Source organism: Ammospiza nelsoni, chromosome 1 (assembly GCF_027579445.1).
Source record: "Ammospiza nelsoni isolate bAmmNel1 chromosome 1, bAmmNel1.pri, whole genome shotgun sequence".
NCBI lineage: Eukaryota > Metazoa > Chordata > Aves > Passeriformes > Passerellidae > Ammospiza > Ammospiza nelsoni.
Genome location: NC_080633.1, coordinates 136,268,561 through 136,289,838, shown reverse-complemented (window position 1 = coordinate 136,289,838; position 21,278 = coordinate 136,268,561). Strand labels below are relative to the sequence as shown.

The 21,278-nt window shown below is 39.2% G+C and overlaps 1 protein-coding gene across 1 annotated transcript; it reads left to right on the top strand.

Annotated features, from left to right (window-relative positions):
- The first annotated feature begins 2,341 nt into the window (after nt 1–2,341).
- On the top strand, nt 2,342–17,484 carry LOC132075931 (carbonic anhydrase 3-like). The gene is made up of 7 exons (XM_059476697.1): nt 2,342–2,491; nt 3,386–3,583; nt 10,289–10,407; nt 11,241–11,333; nt 12,184–12,249; nt 13,108–13,263; nt 16,301–17,484. Exons 1-7 carry the CDS (start codon nt 2,446–2,448, stop codon nt 16,418–16,420), a joined length of 798 nt encoding a protein of 265 aa, XP_059332680.1. The 5' UTR covers nt 2,342–2,445; the 3' UTR covers nt 16,421–17,484.
- The last annotated feature ends 3,794 nt before the right edge of the window (nt 17,485–21,278 follow it).

The window sequence follows — 21,278 nt, the reverse complement described above, 5'->3', positions numbered from 1 at the left end:
TTCTGAATAAGGAAGAAGATCAAAGTAGAAGAAGCCAGAAGAAAACCTCCTGTCTCACTTTGTCCTCTTGATGACCCTCAAGTCCTAGAGAAAAAGAGCTTAGTGAAAGCAGATATACGAAAGACATTTGTTTTTCCTCAGAAATAATTTATTTGCTTTAAAGGTCTGAATTAAAGTGTCTAGTGTTAAAATATTTTCTTAGATTGCTCCTTCTTTCTTGCCACAGCCATTTTTAGATTATCTAAATGTCAAGGAGTTCAGAACACACGCTGACTGAAAAATTGCTGTGCATGAGAGCTCAGGACAGAAATTACAGTATCTAAAAATTCCTGAGTCTTCCTACTCAGGCCATAAAGTACAACCCCAAATCTGTCCATTAAAGTCTGTTTAAAAGACACAGTACTTAATTGTCACATGCTCTCTATCTAGAGATTTGTCTGTGGGTCATGGCAGTGAGAAGATGCTCAGGATGGAGTGAAACCTGAGGAAGAGGTGGCAAATAGTATGTGCTCTGTCAGACATAACTACAAAGCTCAGTACCTTGTTGATGTCTCCACTTTTAATACTGCAAAGTCACTGGAATACCTTCCAAACCTTGATTTGTTATCTTGCCTCAAATTGTTCAAGGCAAAGTTATATGCAATTGTTCATTAGCTAACGCTTCTCTTTAGCTTCAATAACTCTTCCAATTTGTTGGTGTTTACCTCTCTGATGAAGTGCATAGAAAGACAGCTGTCACTTACCCTCTTAACATTTGTTTGCTATGCAAAGCACACTAAGCTTTTATAGTCTCATCTTATAAAAGAGGCTCTTTAATGGCCTTGTCTCCCCTGCACCTGTTGCAACTCATTGTAATTCAGCTCCATGAGGCCAACAGACCTGTCTCAGAGGTCACACCAGGGTCTCTTCAGCTCCAGGGACACGTCCTTGGTTTGCTCCTGGGTTTTTCTGTGAGCAGTTCCTGCCTGGTAATACTTTTTGACATGTTATCACCAACAGACCCACTCTTCCTTCTCTTTCACTTCCTCTTCATACCAGAAAAAATCTTTCAGCTAGGGCTATGATTCAAGACCACCGTGTAACACCTTCAGGTACTAAGTATGACCCACTGTCGTTTACACAACATTCAGGGATACTGATTTATTCTGCACTATGACTCCACACTTCCATCCTGTGCCATTTGCATTTTTCTTCAACCAACTTGTATGTTTTTACCTCACTTCATTATAAGCAAGTAAAATAAGCTCAATCCTTCTTATACAGAAAGTCTTCTAAAATTTAAATCACAGTCATTCATCTTTCAATCTAGTGTTTTTTCTTCTACTTAGTCAGCCCCTCATCGATTTTACACCATTGGTGCTAACCTCTGTCTTTATCTCATCTGGCAATTCTCTGTGTGCAAGAATAACAAATATTTTTAGAAGTCATTTGATTTCTGTGTGTCACATAAGGAACACATGCCTGCTAGCAAGTATGCTTACAATTTTAAGTGCAATCTGATGCATAACACCCTGCTAAATGAAAGGAGAATTAGAGCTGAAGCAAAACAAACAGATCCTATGCTTAATTTGATAATAACGATTTTATCTGGAGCTGGCAGGAACTGGATCTTCAGCTAGCTTAATGATTTCCATTTACCAAGAAACATTGCAGTAGAGGAAGCAGCACCTTTTTAAAGGCTGGAGCAATTAATACCACTGAATTTTTGCAGCGAAGCTGTTTATGAAGGCAACGGGAGACCGCACAGCAGGGAGCAGCGCTGGAACCCAGGCGAATACACGGGAATTTCCTAGGGAAGGGTGCGAACCTGTGATAGCCATTTGCACAAAAGTGTTGGACTCATCCCCTCACCCCCTGCTGGCCCCTGGATCAGGGCTGTGGCACAACACACCAGGAGGGAAACACAGCTCCAGCGCGGCCTCCTGGGGAGACACCCAGCCCCTCCGAACCGCGCAGGCCTTACGCCAAAAGAGGCTTTCTGCAAACAGCCATGAAAAGCCCCGCCAGCCTGCCTGGACCTGCACGCTTCATTTCAGCAGCCAGCCCGGCTAAAGCTCCCTGGCTGGCGCATGGATGCGCACCTATTTCACTTGAATTTGAAAACTGTTCATACGTTGCCCGTGCCTAGTGCTGGACATTCGCGCTTTTCTATATTTCCATCTCCCCGGCAGGCGTTGGCAGCCCTTTCCCCCCGCTGGGCATTCCCGGCGCTGTCCCGGCCGGTTCCTTCCCCCGCATTCCCGGGGGACAGCGGGAGCGAGGCGGGCGGGCGGTCCGAGGCAGCGCCGCGCTCCCCGCCCCCGGCTCCCGGGGCCCTCCCGGCTCCGTCGGGCGGCGGGGACGGGCATGGATTTGGCGGGAGTCTATAAAAAGCCGCCGTGAGCCGAGGCCACCGTCCTGCCAGAGCCGCCGGCAGAGGCTGGGGCGCGGCGCCGGCACCGCACCATGATCAACCCCAACTACTACCCCTGGGGCTACGACAGCGATAACGGTGAGCAGGGGGCCGCGCCCGGCCCGCTCCTCCCGGCACCGAAACCGGGGCGAAACGGGGACCCCGCTTCCCGAGGGAGCATGGCGGGGACACGGGCTCCAGGCGGGCCCGGGGCTCTGCAGGCGGCGGGGCCGAGGCCGCTCGGTTGTCGCTCGCAGGCACGGAAGAGGCGAAGCTGGCGGAAGGAGAGGTCAATGGCAGGGGGTCTTTGAGTTAAATAAAGTCAGTTTTCCTACTGTTAGTGTAAATTAAAATTGGACATAGCAATATGTCCAATTTAGGCCAGCCCTAATGCAGGAAGAGCAGTGCTGGGCTGCAGGCCCCGCCTGCCTGGGGAGGTTGGGGTATTGGTGGTCTCTTGTTCCCGCTCTCTCCTCTGCTGCAGGAAGAACAGTTCAGCATTGGTCCGGCTTTTTCCACATGAACTTCTTGGTAAAACTATGATGATAATTAAATCCACGTTTCAAATTCTTGGCGTGTCCAGGGTTCAGTGGCCTTTTCTCGTTCCATATGGCTACGTGGTCCCATATTTCAATCATTTGGGTATATCCCATCACATTTCTAGCCACTGCTGGACTTGGAGTATATATACCTCTGGTTTTCTTTCTTGGCATATTATCATTCTCCTAGTTGTCAGTCTTGAGGTTGCTGCAAGAGTTTAGGTTCAGTTGAAGGACTCTTAAGTATCCAGTATTCCAGCTAGAAATCAATCTAGTTGTTTTTTATACAATGAAACTCTTGACAGGGCATGAATAACAACTAGGCAATTACTTATTAATGCACTTAAATTATGTTCTATACTTAAGCAAAGCCAAACTTGTGTTAATTGTAACAAGTATAATTCATATCTCTCTGGAAAAGATTTTCCTGATACTTTTCTGTACTTTTTTGTAGGACCAGATCAGTGGCACAAAAATTACCCTTTTGCGAAAGGACGCCATCAGTCGCCGATTGAAATCAATAACAAAGACGTGCATTATGACAGTTCTCTACTACCATGGTTTGCTAGTTATGATCCTGGTGCAGCTAAGACCATCCTCAACAACGGGAAAACCTGCAGAGTTGTATTTGATGATTCATTCGATAGATCAGGTCGGTTTTGTTTTCATCTCTGTCATTACATAAAGGTGACTGTTTCTCAATTTGCATGGCAGAGCCTGCTCTGACTCTTCAGGCTCTTGGAAGGATGCTGTGTACTGCCTGTGTGTGATGTTACAGGTTTCTATCACTGGGTACCCTGTGCTGCTGCTGGCAAAGTCTGAGTCTCCTTTTAAAGTTCATCAGTAAAATCCCAGGGAATGGAGAGAGGCGCAAAGAAACTTGGTACAGGGTGATTTAAGGTGTAAGATAAATTTCTGGGGCTGCAGAAAGTCATTGCAGTTGTGTTGCTTTTCAGGATGAAGGAGGCCCAGACTTTTTCTGTGAGAACTGAGTTCCATTTTGCCTATTTGAGATGCCCTGCAGAACATCTTAAGTTACAATATTTAAAAACTCTATCCATGTAATTTGTGATAAATGAAGTAACAAGCCAGATGTTGCCACAACGTCATGGTATTTAATCAGTTGAAGCTCTTTTTGGCATTAATGGGGTTTTGTCTTAGTGAAGATTATAGGGCTGATAAATTTAATTGTGTCAGCTTTTATCCACTTGCATCTATGACAGCATACAGTGTACAGACTTATTTCTTATCTGCATTGAAACTTACACTTTCTATATGACTAGGACTGACAGCTCTAATTACTATGAGAAATCTTACTCATAGATTGTTTCTTGTTGAGTATATACAGACGTGGATTTAATTTAATAGATTTTTAACTAATTAGTTGGGTTTCATGAAACTGAGGATCAAAATGTATGTATGCTGGACTAGTTAATATACTATCAAAACTCAAATATTGCTGTGCAATCAAGAGTTTTGTAACTTTTCTAGCAAAGTGGAAATTTTCAATGTTATTTGAAGAAAAATATTATTAATGTCAGATAAAATGATACACAAGTAAAGAAATGTAGCTGTGGCATGTGAGAACACACCATGACTATTACCATTTTTTACCATCTGTTGTATTTGTTAAAACAGCATCAGATATACCAATGGTTGCATCTTCTGCATAAAAATAAAAGTGTAAGCATTGTGAAAATAACTCAGATTTTGAATGGGAGGGAGTATCCAGGCACAGCAATCTACAGCATGGATGCAACGCTCACCACAAAGAACAGAAAGTTTTCAGAATGTTCTGAATTTTTTTTTCAGATGAACTGCTTAGTAACTGTTGTGTTTTGATCTCAGAAATAAATGCGACTCACTGCAAAAAAAGTAGGTGTATATCTCAACTCTTTGAAGTCAAGAAACATTCAGTGTTTGTTGTTATGTCTCCTTTGTTATACCATCGCCTGCAGAGTCTGTGGGTGGTGTTCTTTCTCTAATATAATGCTAATTGCAGGACGAATTCCACTGTGCATACTCCTACTGACTTGAACACATTTTCAGTTTTTTAGGATATGTACAATGTAGGCTTATTTTTTATGTAAAAGAACCACCAGCTGCACAAAACATACATATGCAATAGCAATCATATAGGAATGAAGCTTTTATTCCTTTGGACAAAGATGCTCATTCTCTCTATGTCTGTGTATATGTCTATCACTCTCTATCTGAATTATTTCTGAGTTAACCAGAAAACTAAGCATTTATTTTCCTGGCTTTTTTCAGTTATAGTGGTCATACCCATATCTGTACTTCTGTCTACATTTTCATTAGTTTGGATAAAATAGATTGCTGAATAAATTGCCAAGGTGAGTGATGAAATCAATTACTTTGGATGTCTCCAAATTTTACATTCATTGTATATCCTGCCAAGAACACTTGAAGAATTCACAACTGAGGACAGTTTCTTTAATTCAAACAATTGAAGTATCAGTATCATCCAATGTAATTCAGGTATTATGTTGAAAATAGGCCTTATTACTTTTATGCTTAGGGTTAGCTTAGTGGAAGGAATTGGAGAATTTATTTCCAGCTGTTTATGAAGTCTGATTTACTTTGAGAATCTGCTACAAAATTGAAAGCTTTGCTGACTTTGCTGACAGATGAAGTTGCTGTAGGAGCAGTATCATTCCTCTGCTGCCTATCCATACAAGTCAATGGATTTCTGTGGATTCAGTTTTCTGTCTTATTGTACCCATGTAGATGGATCTTATGCACTCTAAAATGATTGCAGGTGGGGGCTGGAGTCTGAAAATTGAGGAAAGAACTGGGAGCTGAAATCAAACCTTCTAGGTAGCTGGGCTCAGTAGAACACACCAGAACTTGGGTACTTTGACAGCCTACCACTGCTATGTTTGCTATGTTTTTTTTGCCTGATTGGCAATTCAGATACTCTTTTAGATCCAGCAGTGACCCATTTTTTATTTGAATTGGGGCTGAAATCTTATTTCCACTATCATAATCCATTTATTTCTAAAATTCATAAAATATTCATATCAGAGAACTGTCCTGAGAGCTTCTAGCTGGTGGGACTATTGTCATGATGCTCTTTGAGATATATAACTTCCTTAAAGTTAATGACTATTTGGCTATTGTTGTAATACCTTGGTTAGATGGTTACACCAGTGTTTGATTATTTGAGAAACAGTAAAGATACAAAAGTCTGGTAATGGAACCCTGACAGAGCAGCTGGACAGAGATCCACTAAAGTCACATGGATACCTGCCTTCATCTTCCCTCTTTGTTTGTTGTTTTTGTTGGCAGTTCCTATGGACGTTCATCAACCAAACAGATTCCTACTTCTTTTACTGGCTTTTAGATGGGTGACATTTAAGGGTTTGGAGTACCTCACTGCAGGCACACATTCTTACAGGCTTACCTTGATGCTGTTTTCAGAATCTTTCCTATCAAAGAAAAAAGTGGCTTTGAAAGTAGATGATGCAAAAAAAAAAAAAAATTAGAGAAGTCAGAGCTTGTTGCTAATGGGCTCTTTTAGCATGGCCAGGGCTTGTGGCCAGCATTTCCTCAAATGCCCCTTTGTGGGAAATCTCATTTATTTTTGCAAATGAAATTTTTCATTATCAACTTCTGGTAAATAAAACATTCCTTTTTTTCACTGGTATTATAGAGTGAAGACAAACCCTAGTAACTTTAATTAAACCAGGGGAAATCTGTCCATAGACATTCTAGTTTTGGTTGATTCCTGAAAAATGTTACTTAAGATTTTGTCTGCTGAATTTACACTGTAGAAAATCAGTAGCTGTTACAAAAAAAGCACCACTAAATCCCAGTACTTTTGTAGTTGTGGTACCACTCAATGGCTGCGCTGCAAAAGGCAAAAGGCAGCAAAGTTAAGTTCTTCCTTCAGTGTAATAACACATCTGTCATTTGTCATGTCTGCATGAAGGTATTGAGAACTCCTGTACTTGGGTACAGGGAATTTAGGGCTTGACCTTCTGTTAACTTTGAATTTCCATTGTTAGAATTAAAAGTGCTTGACTTTTCATTCTAGTCAAGGGCCTGCTGAGGCTACAGCTACACAGAGGACTGACAGTTTTCTGCCCCTGGAGGTGGGGCAGCCACACAGATCACAAATGAGTATGATTTGGGAGCTTACTGATGAACAGGCTGTGATCCAGGGGCACGAAACTGGCAAAGATGTGTTACAGTGTAGGTGAGGGTGGGTGGCAAGCTGACAGACTTCTGTCTGACACTTCTCTTTCCCAGTCTTCCCTAAAAGAGTACAAAGTTGCATACAAAGGTGCTCCATATCTATTCAGTGCTTGCTTAAAGGATATTTCAGTAAGAACTGAAATTTGATTTCCAAAAGCTTTTAGGAAACACATTTTATCCCTGCAGATAGCTGGATGATTTTAGTGCAGAGATCCTCTTCTGAGCAAAGGCTTTCTTATGACTTTTAGAATGTGACACTGATGTGAAACAGCTGTGGGTTCTGTACTGCACTGTTAGATTCTATTATGAAGCAGCATAACAAAGGTAATGTATCTTTTCAGTTGTCATTGCTAATTTACTTCCATTGGGGTTTACCAGTGCATTTTATGGATTTGGCAGGATGTGTGATCATAAATCTTCCTAGAACAGTCATTTCTTGTCACGTTTATAAACACAATGTGTCTCATGAGTCTGCTTTGTTCTCTGTGGGTTTTTTCACCTGCCTTTACAGCAAACAGGGAAGACTTTTGTATAGGCATAACTTTGCCAGTTTTACTTTTAGTGAGGGCAGATGACAATTGACACTAGCACAGATTAACAACCAGATCCCTACAGAAGCTGCTCAGCAAGTGGATGCACATATTTGAAAAGCTTCTTGTCACTTTTCTGTTGTCAAGGGCACCCAGCTAGCTGAGATAAAGTGACTGGAGCAGCCATCTCCACTCAACTGCATGACACCTTCTTTTTGCTGTGTCACAGAGTGAGAGACAGGGTTTTCTTGCCCGAGTTACATCCTTGTGTGCAACACTTGCCCTAGTGATTACATTGGAAGTGAAAAAAAAGCCTGTTCTTTTCTTAGCCCATTTTGTCTCATGCTGCTCAGCTGATGACAGATCAAATAAAAGGTGAGCTTTTTTCCAGAGCAGATGCCCATGTGTGTGTCCATGTAGGATTGTTCCGTGATAGATCATTCTTCACTGTGGATGTGTGGGGAGCACAGAATTTGAGCAAGACAGACTGACATTTTTATGTCTGATATCAGGCACTGATGGGTCACTGAGGGTGATGTGCAAACCCATTTGGAGTCAGTCACTGAGCAATGGGATGAGAGTTTGCATTAATAAGGCACCAAAAAGAAGCGAATATTTCTCTCCCCTGTCTTCCTGAGCTGTTTTGTGTATTCCTGCACCTGGGCAAATTACATTTTGGTAATTCTGCCATGACTCTCAGATATTTAAGGTCCTGTACAACAATTGTCAGAAAAATTCCCTCTTACATTGCTGAAAAATAATGTCAAGACACCATCTCTTCTTTTATAAACTTTATTTTATATTCTTTTTCTGTCATGTGGTTGTGCATTTTTATTTACATAGTATTGAAGCCCAAGAGGATAAAGATATGTTTGGAATTTAAGTTCCAAAGCACATGATTAAAAAAACCTTACTAATTTTGAGCTATGCAGACATAGTTTGAAATTTTTAGTGTTTTAATTATTGGAGAAGATAATTCTTGTTTATTTTTCCCTTTTTAAAATGCAGGAAGATTTCATTTACTTACAGTGTCATTTCATGTATTTATATGTTTAATACTACACACTGGTAATTAGAAGAAAGGAAATACCTTTTTGTCCTTCAGGAGATGTTGTTTGCATCATTCTTTCTGCTTAAAGTGTGCTAAGTAAAAGTTACTGCCTATTTATAGATGAGTAAAACAGGAATGTGTTGGCATGAGATGACGCAGAGCTTCACCTAATGCCCAAACAAAAATGTCTGCTGATGGCCCATCAGTGGAAATAATTACATACTTTTACCTTAAAGAGGATTACTTGGCCTTACGGATCTATTTTAATGGAGAATTGATGGCCTTGTCAGCTACTACTCTTACCCTGACTGTGTTCACTGCAGTTATGAATGTCTGTGGGAAGAAGTAAAAGGATTTTGTTGAGAAAAACAGCTTGCTCAACTCCTAATGCTGTATTTCTTGAGATGATAATGGATTGAATTATTTTCAGATTGAAGGATATTTTTCTTTGGCATATAAAGACCAGTTCTTGGGAACTGCTGAAAGTTTTATAGGAATGCTATAGATTCGATCCTCAAAAAAAGTGAATGAGAATTAAGTATCTTCTAGTATTTGGTGAATGTAAATATGTTTTTCTATTTAACTGATTCTTTCAAATAGACCACCTTCATTTACAGTATTATTTATAAATGGTAACAATATTTAGGAAACATTCATCACTGGCTGGACTTTTCTTTAGGAAAATAGCTTGCATTCTCAGTGTTTGCTTTTCTTTGGTTTATTTTCTGCATTCTTTCTCCTCTTCCATAACTGGAGGGAGCAGCTATTAGAGCAGAAGCAGCATCAGTGATTTCATAACTCTTTAAATAATTAAGTCATAGCCTGCAGTAAGATACACAATTTTGTAGTGTTTTCTGGTAATTTTTTTATCATCTAGCACTTCAGTAGTTGATCTTAATCCTGGTTATATTTGTGTACTTTCACATCAGCCAATCCTAGATTCAATTCAGGGGGAGATTAAGACATCTACATTTAGGTGTTTTATTGTGGGATTTTAAAAGTTGGTGGATTATATCTAAACTACCATTTGAGGCGGCAGAGTTGGAGTTCAAGGAATCCAGAGAGCAATTCAGTATGTTGAGTGTCTGCTTTAAGGTAAGCAGAATTACTCTAGAGGCTTGACTGTTCAATTAGGGGTTACTTCAGTTACCCAAACACAGGCATCTTGTGACATGTTTGATAACCTAATCTATTTCCCCTTGCCTCCAGATATTCCTTTAGAATGTACAGTTCTTCCACAGATCCTGGACTAGATCTCTCAGTCCTGTCCAGATGTCTCTGGACTATTCCAGAGACACATTCATGTAGCTGAATTAAATCAGGGATCTCTAGTGACTGTAATGGAAGCCTAGACACAAAAGTTCTCCTCTGCCTATAGGTGTGCATGGCAGAAGGCAGTTGCCTGACATGTGTCTAAAATCAGTGCGGATTTTCAGAACACAGGGCATCTGTACAGCAAATACGTAAATACATGAGTAAATATTGTAGATACATGAATTTCATTTAAAAGCATTGGGAGACCCTTGAGTCTGATGCTGTTGCAGATTATCAATTGCAGTGCTGAGAGGTGGGCCACTTCCAGGAGTCTACAGGCTGCGGCAGCTGCACTTCCACTGGGGCTCGTCTGACGACCACGGCTCGGAGCATGTCGTGAATGGAGTCAGGTATGCAGGAGAGGTAAGACTCACTTCTTGCTTTAAAACAGGGCGTAAAATAAAATTTGACACTATTGTTCTGTTGGGATAAAATTTGTGATTTCTCTGTTTTTCTGGGAGTTCTTTCTGTTTATTTATCTGTGCCTTTTTATTCTTACTCCCATTGATTCTTATAAATCAGGTTGAAGTCATTCTCACAGCAGGAGAAAAGAAAAATTCTGTGTGAAATGAAGGTTTCCATATTCTCAAACCAGTGTGGTGTGAAACAGCACAGCAAGACTGAATTACTCAGTTGCAGTCCAAACTTCCTAAAACAGTATTCTGAAAACACAGAATTGTAGTAGAAGTATAAAATTGCACTGATAGAAAGGGATGGGAAGAATGAATTACCTTGATTCTTGAACACTTTAGGATTGTAAAGAACATGAGAAATGTAGACTAGTAATATACATGAACGACATTCATATGGATTCTTTGATAGAATTGCTGTAATTCAAATGCCAAATGGAAATGAGTCACATATCAGTATATGATGTCTGAACTGCATGGTCTACCTGATTACTTCAGCAACTTTTCTTCAGCTTTAAGATGAGATTACAGTTATTTTTTTTTTCAATTTCTTATTCAGATATTTATAGTTTATTTTAAAGCAAACTGTATAATTATGCAATTAGATGATTAGATATAACTGTTAGATGACTTTGCTGTCCCTTTTTCATCTCTTGTTTTGGAAGACCTCATTATCATTCCTTTTTCCCTCAAACTTACACAGTTATGTGAAGAACTGTAAATTCAGCCTTCTGATGGCTTGCTGTTGAATAATGGGGCTTTTTACATGTTTTCCTCTGTTTCAAGCTACATTTGTTACACTGGAATCCCAAATACAGTAATTACCTTGATGCTAAGAGAAGAACTGATGGGATTGCTGTTTTGGCCATATTTTTGCAAGTAAGTAGAGCGTGCAATCCTTCTTTGCATTGATTCTATGAAGTTTCTATTCTTAGAGGGTTAAAAAAAGCCAAAACTCTCTGGTGGGTATATTTTCTAGGGATCCTACCACATTGAAGGGGTTGACTTTCAGTAATGTATCCCTTTCAAGTTACAGAGCATGAGTCATATTATCTCAAGTGCTATCCAAAACTACACACACTTGTCCCTGCAGCTATTGTGTCACTATGTGGCTCATGGAATGGGGACGTGTGTCAGAAGTAGCCCTCTCACCAACAGCAGTCAGCTGTCTTTTTTGCTAACTGGGGACAGATTTCAAGGACATGTGTCTCTTCTAGGTTTTTCATGAACTTTCTCTCAAACAAAATATCTCACAGGCAATACATATTACTCATTGTTTTTTTTTCCAATCCTTTCAGGGGCATGCAGCATGAGCCTGAAATATTAGCTGTTGCTCTCTCTTGTTTAATTCATATTCACTAGACACAGAACTAGAGATGGAACGCTGGATGTCTTTTTTGAGATCAGCAATTGCAAACAATATATCTGACCATGAAATGTGTGTTGTGAAATTACCTGTTATGCTAAAATTTCTGTAGTGAAACAATTTCCCCATTTGTATCATAATATCTGTTGGGAGATACAGGCAGAGGTAACAGACAGAAGACATAGCTTACCAAGCTGGTAGGGGTGATAGGTTGGGTTAATACATTATAATTTTATATTTGACAGATGTTTAGATAGATGCTCATAGTTTTGTAGTTGATAGATGCTCATACAGAAAAATAGTAGAAAGAAGAAACCTGGTCAAGCAGAACTCCTTGCTTAGCTCACATGTTGTTTTTTACAGGTAGGGGAAACTCCCAAACCAGAGATGAAGAGAATTCTTGAAGAAATAAATGCTATCAAAACAAAGGTAATGATGTTGCGCTTTTCATTATAGGAAGATTGCTCAAAGTCTCAGGACAAAAAAAAAAAGAATAACAATGTTTGACTTCCTAATTTTGAGATTCTGCTCTGCAACATTTCTAGAATGTATTTGGGACTAAAACCAAGCTTTTCCTTAACATGAAAAGTCCTTTCTTCCATTTACATAAGAACCTTCTTTGACTTTAGCAGGGCATATGAGTTTGGCGAAAATGAGCAATTTACCCAGTCTTTGCTCACCTAAAAACTAGGCATGTAACCTTATTGCCTCAGTGGGCAGTGCCAAATAAAGGGCATATTTAGAAATTGGTCCATTTGGTCTTAATATATAGGCTGCCTAATGGATCTCTGGAAATGCCACCGACTAGACATTTGTGTCTTAGATAACATTATGTGATAAATCTCACATTTCATAGGTTGTCTTTTTTTTTATTAGCACAAATATTATAAAAGCAGTACCTGTCTCACTTTATGCAATATTCAATAGATAGAAAGAATTTCCATAAGAAAGGAGGCCAGAAGGAGGAGTATTTCTGCACAGAAATGAGTGAAACACATTGGTACTGGATGCTGCTTCACATGACTTAGCTGAGGTACAAGAAGCAGCATAATGGAGTTTTCTGTTTGATCATGCTTCTCTGGGCCCATCTGTGAGGGTCATTCAGTTCCCCTGTCTCACTGCACCATTATATCTTGTGTAGATCTGTGCTTACTTTCCTCAGTTCATACATTTGCAGTATCTGAGTCACTCCCCGTTTCTTAAAATAACAGAGCTGCAAGCAAATCTTGGCTAGATTTGTTGACGTTTTCTGTTTTGTTTTGTTGTGTTTTTGTTTTTATTTTAAAGGGGAAAAATGCTCCTTTTCCAAACTTTGATCCTTCAATTCTTTTCCCTAAATCTCACGACTACTGGACATACCATGGATCTGTCACTACTCCACCTTGTGAAGAGTGTGTTACCTGGATTATTCTTAGAGAGCCCATCATAGTCAGTTCAGACCAGGTAAACTTCACCCTTCATTTTATTTACATGCAATAACCTGAATTTATTTTTTTCACAAGGAAAACAGTCATTGGATTTGTGAGAAATTGCCGGATTAAAAGGAGAGTGAAGAACCACCCCACATCCAACACCATGGTAGTTCAAGCCCACAGACATCAGAGAGCTTTTTAAATCAGTTAAAAACATACCACAGTGTAGATAGTCGGGGTTTTTTTTCAGAAATATCATTTATCAGAATACAAATGTTATGGGATTGGTGATTCTATCTGCCCTGTATTGCAGATGGGAGTAAAGTTGCAAGTGTGGAATTACATGCTTGATACTTGTTTCTGGAAGGCATACCAGCTAAATTGTCACAAACTGGAGCAACATCATCTAACTACAATTTATTGGTAATATCAAAAACTTCTTTTGTCACTTGCTGTAAAGAAGTATTTCATGTTAATTCCTATCCTAATTTCCCCCCAGTCTACTTACAGGAATTTGAATGCCCTCTTTCAGCTCATTTCAGCCTATGATTCTACTCTTACCACACAAGTCAGTTTTCTCACCTGAGGTTATTCCTCTAGTCAGCAGACTAATGATGCAATACCACAGATTTCAAGGCTCCAGGATACAAAGCACATGAACATTAATCAAGGGACTGACATATTATGTAGGTATTATATTTAGACACAAAACTTCTCATTTTAAGTTTTCAAGATGATAATGTGTTTAGTGCATTCGTTGATGTGGATGTTATGACAAAAAGGAAGTATTTTTATTTTCTAGTACTTTGTATTTAAGTGGCTCTTTATCTTTTAAGTAATATTACTCAGGTATGATAAGAAACTTAGCTGGCAATAGATGAAATATGGTAATGTGTTCATATAACTTAAGGCTTAATTTTCTGAGCTTATTGAATTGCTCTGCCTTCTGTTTCCTTGTCCATCCAAAAATTAAAATACAGGGACTATTTTAAAGTGTGTACTTCCGTTAAAAATACAAATACAGTCTTATTGGTTTCTCCAAAATGAATCTTCTTAGATGTTTATATTACAGAAGATCAGCTACAGATTGTATTAGGAAAAGTGTAGTCATTATTGAGCATCTCTGATTTAAAATGCATTTTTAAAGAAATAACTAATCACATTATTGATCCAGCTTCATGAAAATACTTTTTGACTACAGTTTTGTTTGGGTCATGGTCTTTTTCTCATTTGTTCTAAAAGTAGTGAGTTTCGGGAAGCATACAGACTGTTCTTTAACTGTCCCTCCTGTAGAAAAAATGGAGCATTTTAGTTAAAGATGAAAGTGCTACATAAACACGAGACATTGGCTCTTACCCTGAGGTAGCTGCTTTTCAGGCAGAATTGGCAGCGTGTGTGAGTTATTGTCTAGAAATACAATAGAAATACTTCCCTCACTCCAGAGTGCCTGCACTCTAAATAACATATTCATAAGAGGATTGTGTTGCCAATTATTTCTAATCCTAGACAGTGTAGTACCATGGCAGCCTCATTAATAGTGATTATTTTAAGTGTGTGTGCATTTGCAGTGGATTTCTTGGATGCTTTTGCAGCCAGATGGTAACCATGTATTAGCCACAAGGGGAAGTGCAAATCAGTGCTCTGCAGGAAAATCAATTCACCAGAAATCCCAGGGAGATACAGGGTGGGTGGCCTAGCTGCTCAGATTACTTTTAATGAAAGAACAGGAATTTAACTGTGGAATAACTCTGTCTAATTGCAGACTAATTTTTTCATCTTTATGTAATTGTAGCCTGAATACATGTTGGTTTTTACTGAGTAGAGCAGATCTACCACAAATAATAAACTCCAGCACCCTTCTCCAATAGTAATTGATCAATTTTAACAAAACTGATGAACAATTTTCATCTCTTCCTGTACAAATCATTCTTCATCTGAAATCTGAAATTTAATTTCAGAATATTAATCCATTGAATATATATTATGCTGGTTATAAATGTGACCCTATTGTTGTTCAGGCAGACTGAGATGGCCAGCTTTTCGGAGCTGTTCAGTGAATAGGAATGTTGAGATGCCCAAGCTAGCTCAGTCCAGAAACTGGAACAAGTTTAATCACAGTGAACCTAGGCTTTACAACCTAGACAGAAGTTCTGCTTGTATTGGCCTTGAAGTCTCTACTGAAAAGTGGATACATCAGCATATTGAAGCTCCTGACAGACAAAGGAGATGCATCCTTGCATGGGGCTGCATTTTCAAGTTACGCATGGGAAATGTGTGAGTGCGTTTCACAGTAAGTCATTCAAACAGGGACAGGTTCAAGTGTCTGAATCACAGCTGATGTGCTTTGGGTCTAGTGCAGTGCGTGGTAGTGACAGCAAATGAATATAGGGTATCTGTATACATGTTGCATCCTTTGAAAATTAGAAAGCAGTACAGAAAGATTATTAAATAGTTTTGATGAGTATGGGCAGAACTCTTCATATGGCATCCCTCGAAAAAGGAAACATACTTTGGTATGGCCAAGGAGATTCTAGCTGCAGACCTTGTTTACAAACCATTTGAAACCTTGACCAAGTCTTTATCCAGGTTTAAATTCCGATTCCTGTTACTAATAAGGAACTTCTTGTGTCACTGCAACAAAATATATCCTCTGCTGCATACCTACCATGAACATGAACAATTAGTTTATAATTCAGCTTTAAAACCTTGTAATTCTAAAGTATTCTTAACAATCAGGCACTAAAGCAGGGTTAGAGTAGGAGAGGTTTATTACAGCATGTGCTGCTGTATTCACATTTTCTGAGTGCTTCCCACAGTTTCTGTGTCTGTACACAGTTCTGCAGACAGTACCTAAATGACACTGTTTTTCACAATGCTGTTCAAATAGGACCCATTTTTCTGTTTGGATTATTCAGAGTTCTTTTGATGGTGGGGTGAAGGACATCTTCACAACTTTGAAGGAGACTTTTTTTCCCCAGCTGGACCAGCCTCCTTAGTTTAATTGTTGGACTGTGGATTTGATCCCAAAGGATTTCCATTGGCACACTTCAATTTTTGCTCTTCTGCAGATGGCAAAGCTCCGCAGCCTCTCCAAGAATGCCGAGAACGAACCCAATCACCCCTTGGTTGATAACTGGCGCCCGACTCAGCCGCGGTATTTCAGGATGGTGAGCGCGTCGTTCCTCTAGGACCTGCCTCCTCTTGGGTGGCTCTGAGAGAGGCAGCCTCTAGAAATAAGAGGTGGTTTTGTTTGTGTCCTTTGCTGCATTTACACAGAACTCCAGCTGTAGGTCTGGATGTTGAAACTTGAGTTGTGGAATGAGAATTTCACTTTCAGAGGATAACATTTATTTAGGCAAATCCTACTGTTAAAATGGAAGTAGAGAGTCTGTTGGATTTCATAACTGCTTTAATATTAGCTTTTGTTAATAGTTTAAAGGAAGAAGGAAGATGCTACTAATAATTACAAGACAATTTCCTATTGTGCACATGACCCTTGATGCTTGTCTGATTGCATGCTGAAGAGGTTTCAGTTAAGAGAAGTAATTGTTTTCACCATTAAAGACATATTTTTCAGTAGATGTTTTCAGCATTACCCATATTCAGCTCTGAGCTGCACCAGTTTATCCACAAGGCATTCTTGGAAATTATAAACTCTTTTGGTCTTTGGTACGTAAAATATGAAAGGACAGGAAATTTTGTTATAATCACAAATAAAGAGCTAAACTTTTACTTTCTTAAAACAATGGACAGGTGAAACAGAGGTCTATTCTGAAAATTGTATTCACTGAGTTATATGTAGTTAAAACTATGGGAAGGGGGAAGAGCTATTTCTTTTTGTTTCACAACTGGTTCTCTTTATTAAAAGACTAATTTCCATTTTAATATTGCAGCAGTCAAGGTGACAAATTTTGTGAAGTTGTTCTTTGTATCCTTCGTATATATTTTATTCATGTATGCAAATAGCTTTTCTGTGTAAAAAGGGTGTTAAAATAAGAAGAGTCCTTAGTATTTTTAATTATTTTTGAGACAAATTCTCGTTTCATATACAAATGTAATCAATCCTGCTGTCAATGAAGCTTGTGCATCAACATCTGAAACCACAGTTGGACTCTTAATCAAAATGCAATTGACCAACATGTTCTTGTCTCTTGTTTTGGCACAAAGAACAATGAAACAGGGTTGTAAGCCTCTAATTGAATAACGCTATTTCTGCATTAAAAAGTTGAATAAAAAAAATATATTTACTTAAGATTTTTTGTTCTGTAGTTTTTATACTATTTAGAAACATGTAAAAGTAACAGAATTTTAAAGAAAGACCTGTCAATGTCCTCTGTGTTATATCTTTATAGAAACTGATGATGCGCAGTATCTTTTCCAGATATTTGTTTGAACTACAAGAGTACTGATTTCACATGACCCCAAAATTGCCACATCCTTGAGACATCCACATCTATTCTTTTAGTGAGATCATCTCTATTCTGACAATAGCTTTCTTGCAACATCATATGAATCAATTTCACGAGTTGATTGCAGAGTGGAAAAGTTCAGTCTGTATCCAAACTCACTAAACTGAAAGGTAATTTACCACTGAGCTCGGGAAATACAAAGCATGTGCTGCTCTGGCAGTGCCTGGATTCTTGGCTGCCATGATGGGAGAAGGGTAATGTTCCTTCATTACAAAAAGGAAAATTGAAGCAAAAATTGATTTTCCAAAAGGCTTAGTTTGTTGTGAGTTACAAGGTAAGTTGTTTTATAAGGTTCTTTATTAAACTGAGTTGCATATCCTATAGCAGGTGGTTTTTTTTTTCCCTTGCAATTCATGGTATTGCAAATCTGGAACATGTAATCTCAGGAGTTTTTAATGATATGGTGGCTTCCCAATCATGCTTTGCAAAGGAGCTATAAATGCAGGTGAGGTAAGCCTCATCCTCCAGACCCATGTTTATTCATTTGGAAACTTAAAAGCTGAAGTAATCTCTCAAAAGAAAGTGTCATTTGACTCTTCCATGCAGTTGTTTTCATTTTATCATTTATAATTAGTAAAAGTAGACTAAATTCGGCCCAGGAGAGCTGCAGATAAAAGGAAGTGTGTGAAAAAGGGTTTTGGCAGTTGTTTTACAGACCCTGTTCCTATGTTCAGGGACTGCTGGAAGCAATGATGACAGATCCAGAAAACAATGGTACAGCAGGCATCAGGGGAAAAATGGAAAGAGTAGGAGTAGAAGGAAAATAAAAAGCCAAAGAATGGGGGTGGGGGCCCTTCAGGGACCCTGTGAATCACACTGTAAACTGAATATATGAGGAGTTTAGGGAGAGTATTGAAGGCAGCAGGGAGAAATATGGGGTGCTGTGAGTCAGCATTTAGAATGTGCTCATGTGTCATGCAATTTCCTGCTCTCTCTGGCTGTGTTCATTGTTATTCTGCAGAGGTTACCCCTTGCTCTGCAGCTTTCCCCAAGTACAAGAAAAATTAATCACTGGTATGACTGAATTCAGATCACGTTGTAGTAACATCCGTCATACCTCACTTCTTACCTGCACATTCCCACTGTGTGATCCAGCTCTGCACTACAGGAGCAGGGAGCACTGTGTTCAGAGCTACCTGGTCAAAAAAAGACACCCAGTATTCATATTGGTGGGGCAGAACACAATGAATTACTACGGTATTTGACTTCCATACCACGTATACCTGACTACACTTGGTGACATCAGTGCTAATTAGAAACAGCCCCTCTGAAACAAAATGAGACATGCAGACACACTGCAGAGCTCATTTGCAGCCCCTTCTCCAACTCACTTTTCATCTACTGCAGAGCTCAGAAATGACATGACCATGCTCTGTGGTGCTGCAAGTCTTCCCAAAACTTGAAACATTTTAGTGGTATGGCTGTACCTGCATCCATGTCATTGACAATCTTGAACATGAACAAGAAAGTGCTGTGGAATTAATTGGTAGCTGCAGTAGCACCAAAGATATGATTATGCTCTTCCACAATTAACTTTAGATATGATCTCCCCTTCTAAACTTCATCAAACTAAAAGATATTCATGGTAAATGTGTGGGGAGTCCACTTTCTTATGTTTCTCATTGGGAGCCTTTTCTCCAGCCCCAACATGTTGATCACAGAAGTTATCCTGGGTTACCTGTCTGCAGCAGTGCAGGAGACCATCAACCTGCAGTCTCACTTTGGGGAGCTCTCTGAGGTGAGCAAGAGGAGATAGATACAGATAATCTAAAATTTTATATAAAAATATACATAGGTTTTAGTGTTGAAGAAGAGTAAAAATTCAGGTGATGGATATTTCTGTAGGATTTACTCATCGAATCTTTAGAACAGGATGAAATTTAATTAAATCTGATTTATTTTCAAATTTAAGCCTATTCTCTATTTCTTTATAGTAATTATAGGAAAATGAAGAGATCTTAAGGCCCTTTTTAAAATTAATAAATAAAACAGTATTTTGCAATCTATATGCAGAGCTGTTAATACCATGAGAGGAATTCAGAATTGTTTTGCTCAAGTTTCAGATCTGGGATCACAAACAATTATTGGGACAGATACTCTGTCCTGTTGCCCAGCTGTGTGGCAGCAGTGGCAGCTCACTGGAGCTGAACTCCAGTCTGTCAGCTGGGGAAAGCCACCCATCCAGAAGGACACACAGCAAATCCTTTGTCGTGGTCATCAGGACGCATCAAGTTTGGCTTGCTTTGGAAAATGTTTCATTCCTTTGCCTCAAAGCCTTTTTGCCATTGAACAGATCTATGCCTCAGTGTTTTTACAGCTTACTGTCTGTCTGTGTATATGTGTACATATGTGTCTACCAGTATATACACAAAACATATGTGCTGTATAAATACACATTCTGCTGCTGATTTTGATTAATGTGCAATAGTATTTTGTCTGAAACTACAGCTAATTTCAGAATCAGGAGAAAAAGCATCCTTCTAGAGAAGTTAGTGTGCTTTTAACAAACCTTTCTATGGTTGGCTGCCTGCCACACCTAGCTGTCTTCCAGAATAAAGTAGCAGAGGAAACAGCTCCCTTTCCCTCCTTTTCCAAGAATAAAATACCTCCTCAGTTTGGAGCAGGTATGCTTCTTTCTCATATCAATGGGGCCATTATCACTTTGTCTTGCTTGAAAATGCTTGCTTAGAAGCCTAAGAGCACACTTGCTGGTCAGAGACTAGAGATGGCACTTGGATTCCAAGTTTCAGATAACAGGTCAAGAGAAAGAAGTCTGTGAAGGACCTTGAAAGTCAAGGTGAGTTACGTGTGTTTAATGTGACAAAAAAAGACAGCCAGGATTCATAGAGGCGATGACACAGTCCAAAGGACAGAACAAGAGAATTATGTTAGCAAACAATAGAAAGGTTATGTTTGCTGGTGCTGGAAGAAAGGACATGGCAGCAGTGAGGGTATGAGACACTGAGATCCTCAGATGATTTTAAGATGGTTGGAATAACAGACTTTGTACCCAATGTTTTCTAAACACCAGTGCTGTTGGTATGTAGTATTTGGTTCTTTGCTCTATTCTGACTTGGTTGTTCTTTAGTTTTTTTCAGTTTGATTTTCTCTTGTAGCAATTCCAACCTATCCTTCAATTAGATTTTATTATTCTCTAGAACTAAATCTTACCACACATTCAAGCCACACTTCTTAGGATGTTACTACATGGCATTACTGTACAGAATCGTGTTTTTAGACATCATCTGTTCAAGGCAGAAATCCTTGGCATTCCTTTATTTACTGTTCCACTGCTTTCTTCTGCATTCCCACACAAATGACATGTAGGAGGGACATTCAAAATCATGAGTTCATTTAGCCAGTTTTTAAAATACCTCTAAACTACTTCTTCCTTCCCATTTAAATGCTGAGAAGGGCATAGAAATACTGTCAGCTGAGAAGGAGTTTCTTGCTTTAATGACTGTCTGGACCAGGAATACTGGAAGGTAAGTCAGCTCCTAAATTGAAAGTTCATGAACCTTTCAACAGTGGCCCTATTCCTGCTTGAAATGCTCTGACCTTTGCTATCATGTTTCTT

Bases quoted from the DNA above. Each gene is read 5' to 3' on its own strand.
- LOC132075931 (XM_059476697.1), top strand. From the start codon at position 2,446: ATGATCAACCCCAACTACTACCCCTGGGGCTACGACAGCGATAACG. The intron at 3,584-10,288 runs GTCGGTTTTGTT...TATCAATTGCAG, and splicing joins TGATTCATTCGATAGATCAG to TGCTGAGAGGTGGGCCACTT. The intron at 11,334-12,183 runs GTAAGTAGAGCG...TGTTTTTTACAG, and splicing joins TTTTGGCCATATTTTTGCAA to GTAGGGGAAACTCCCAAACC.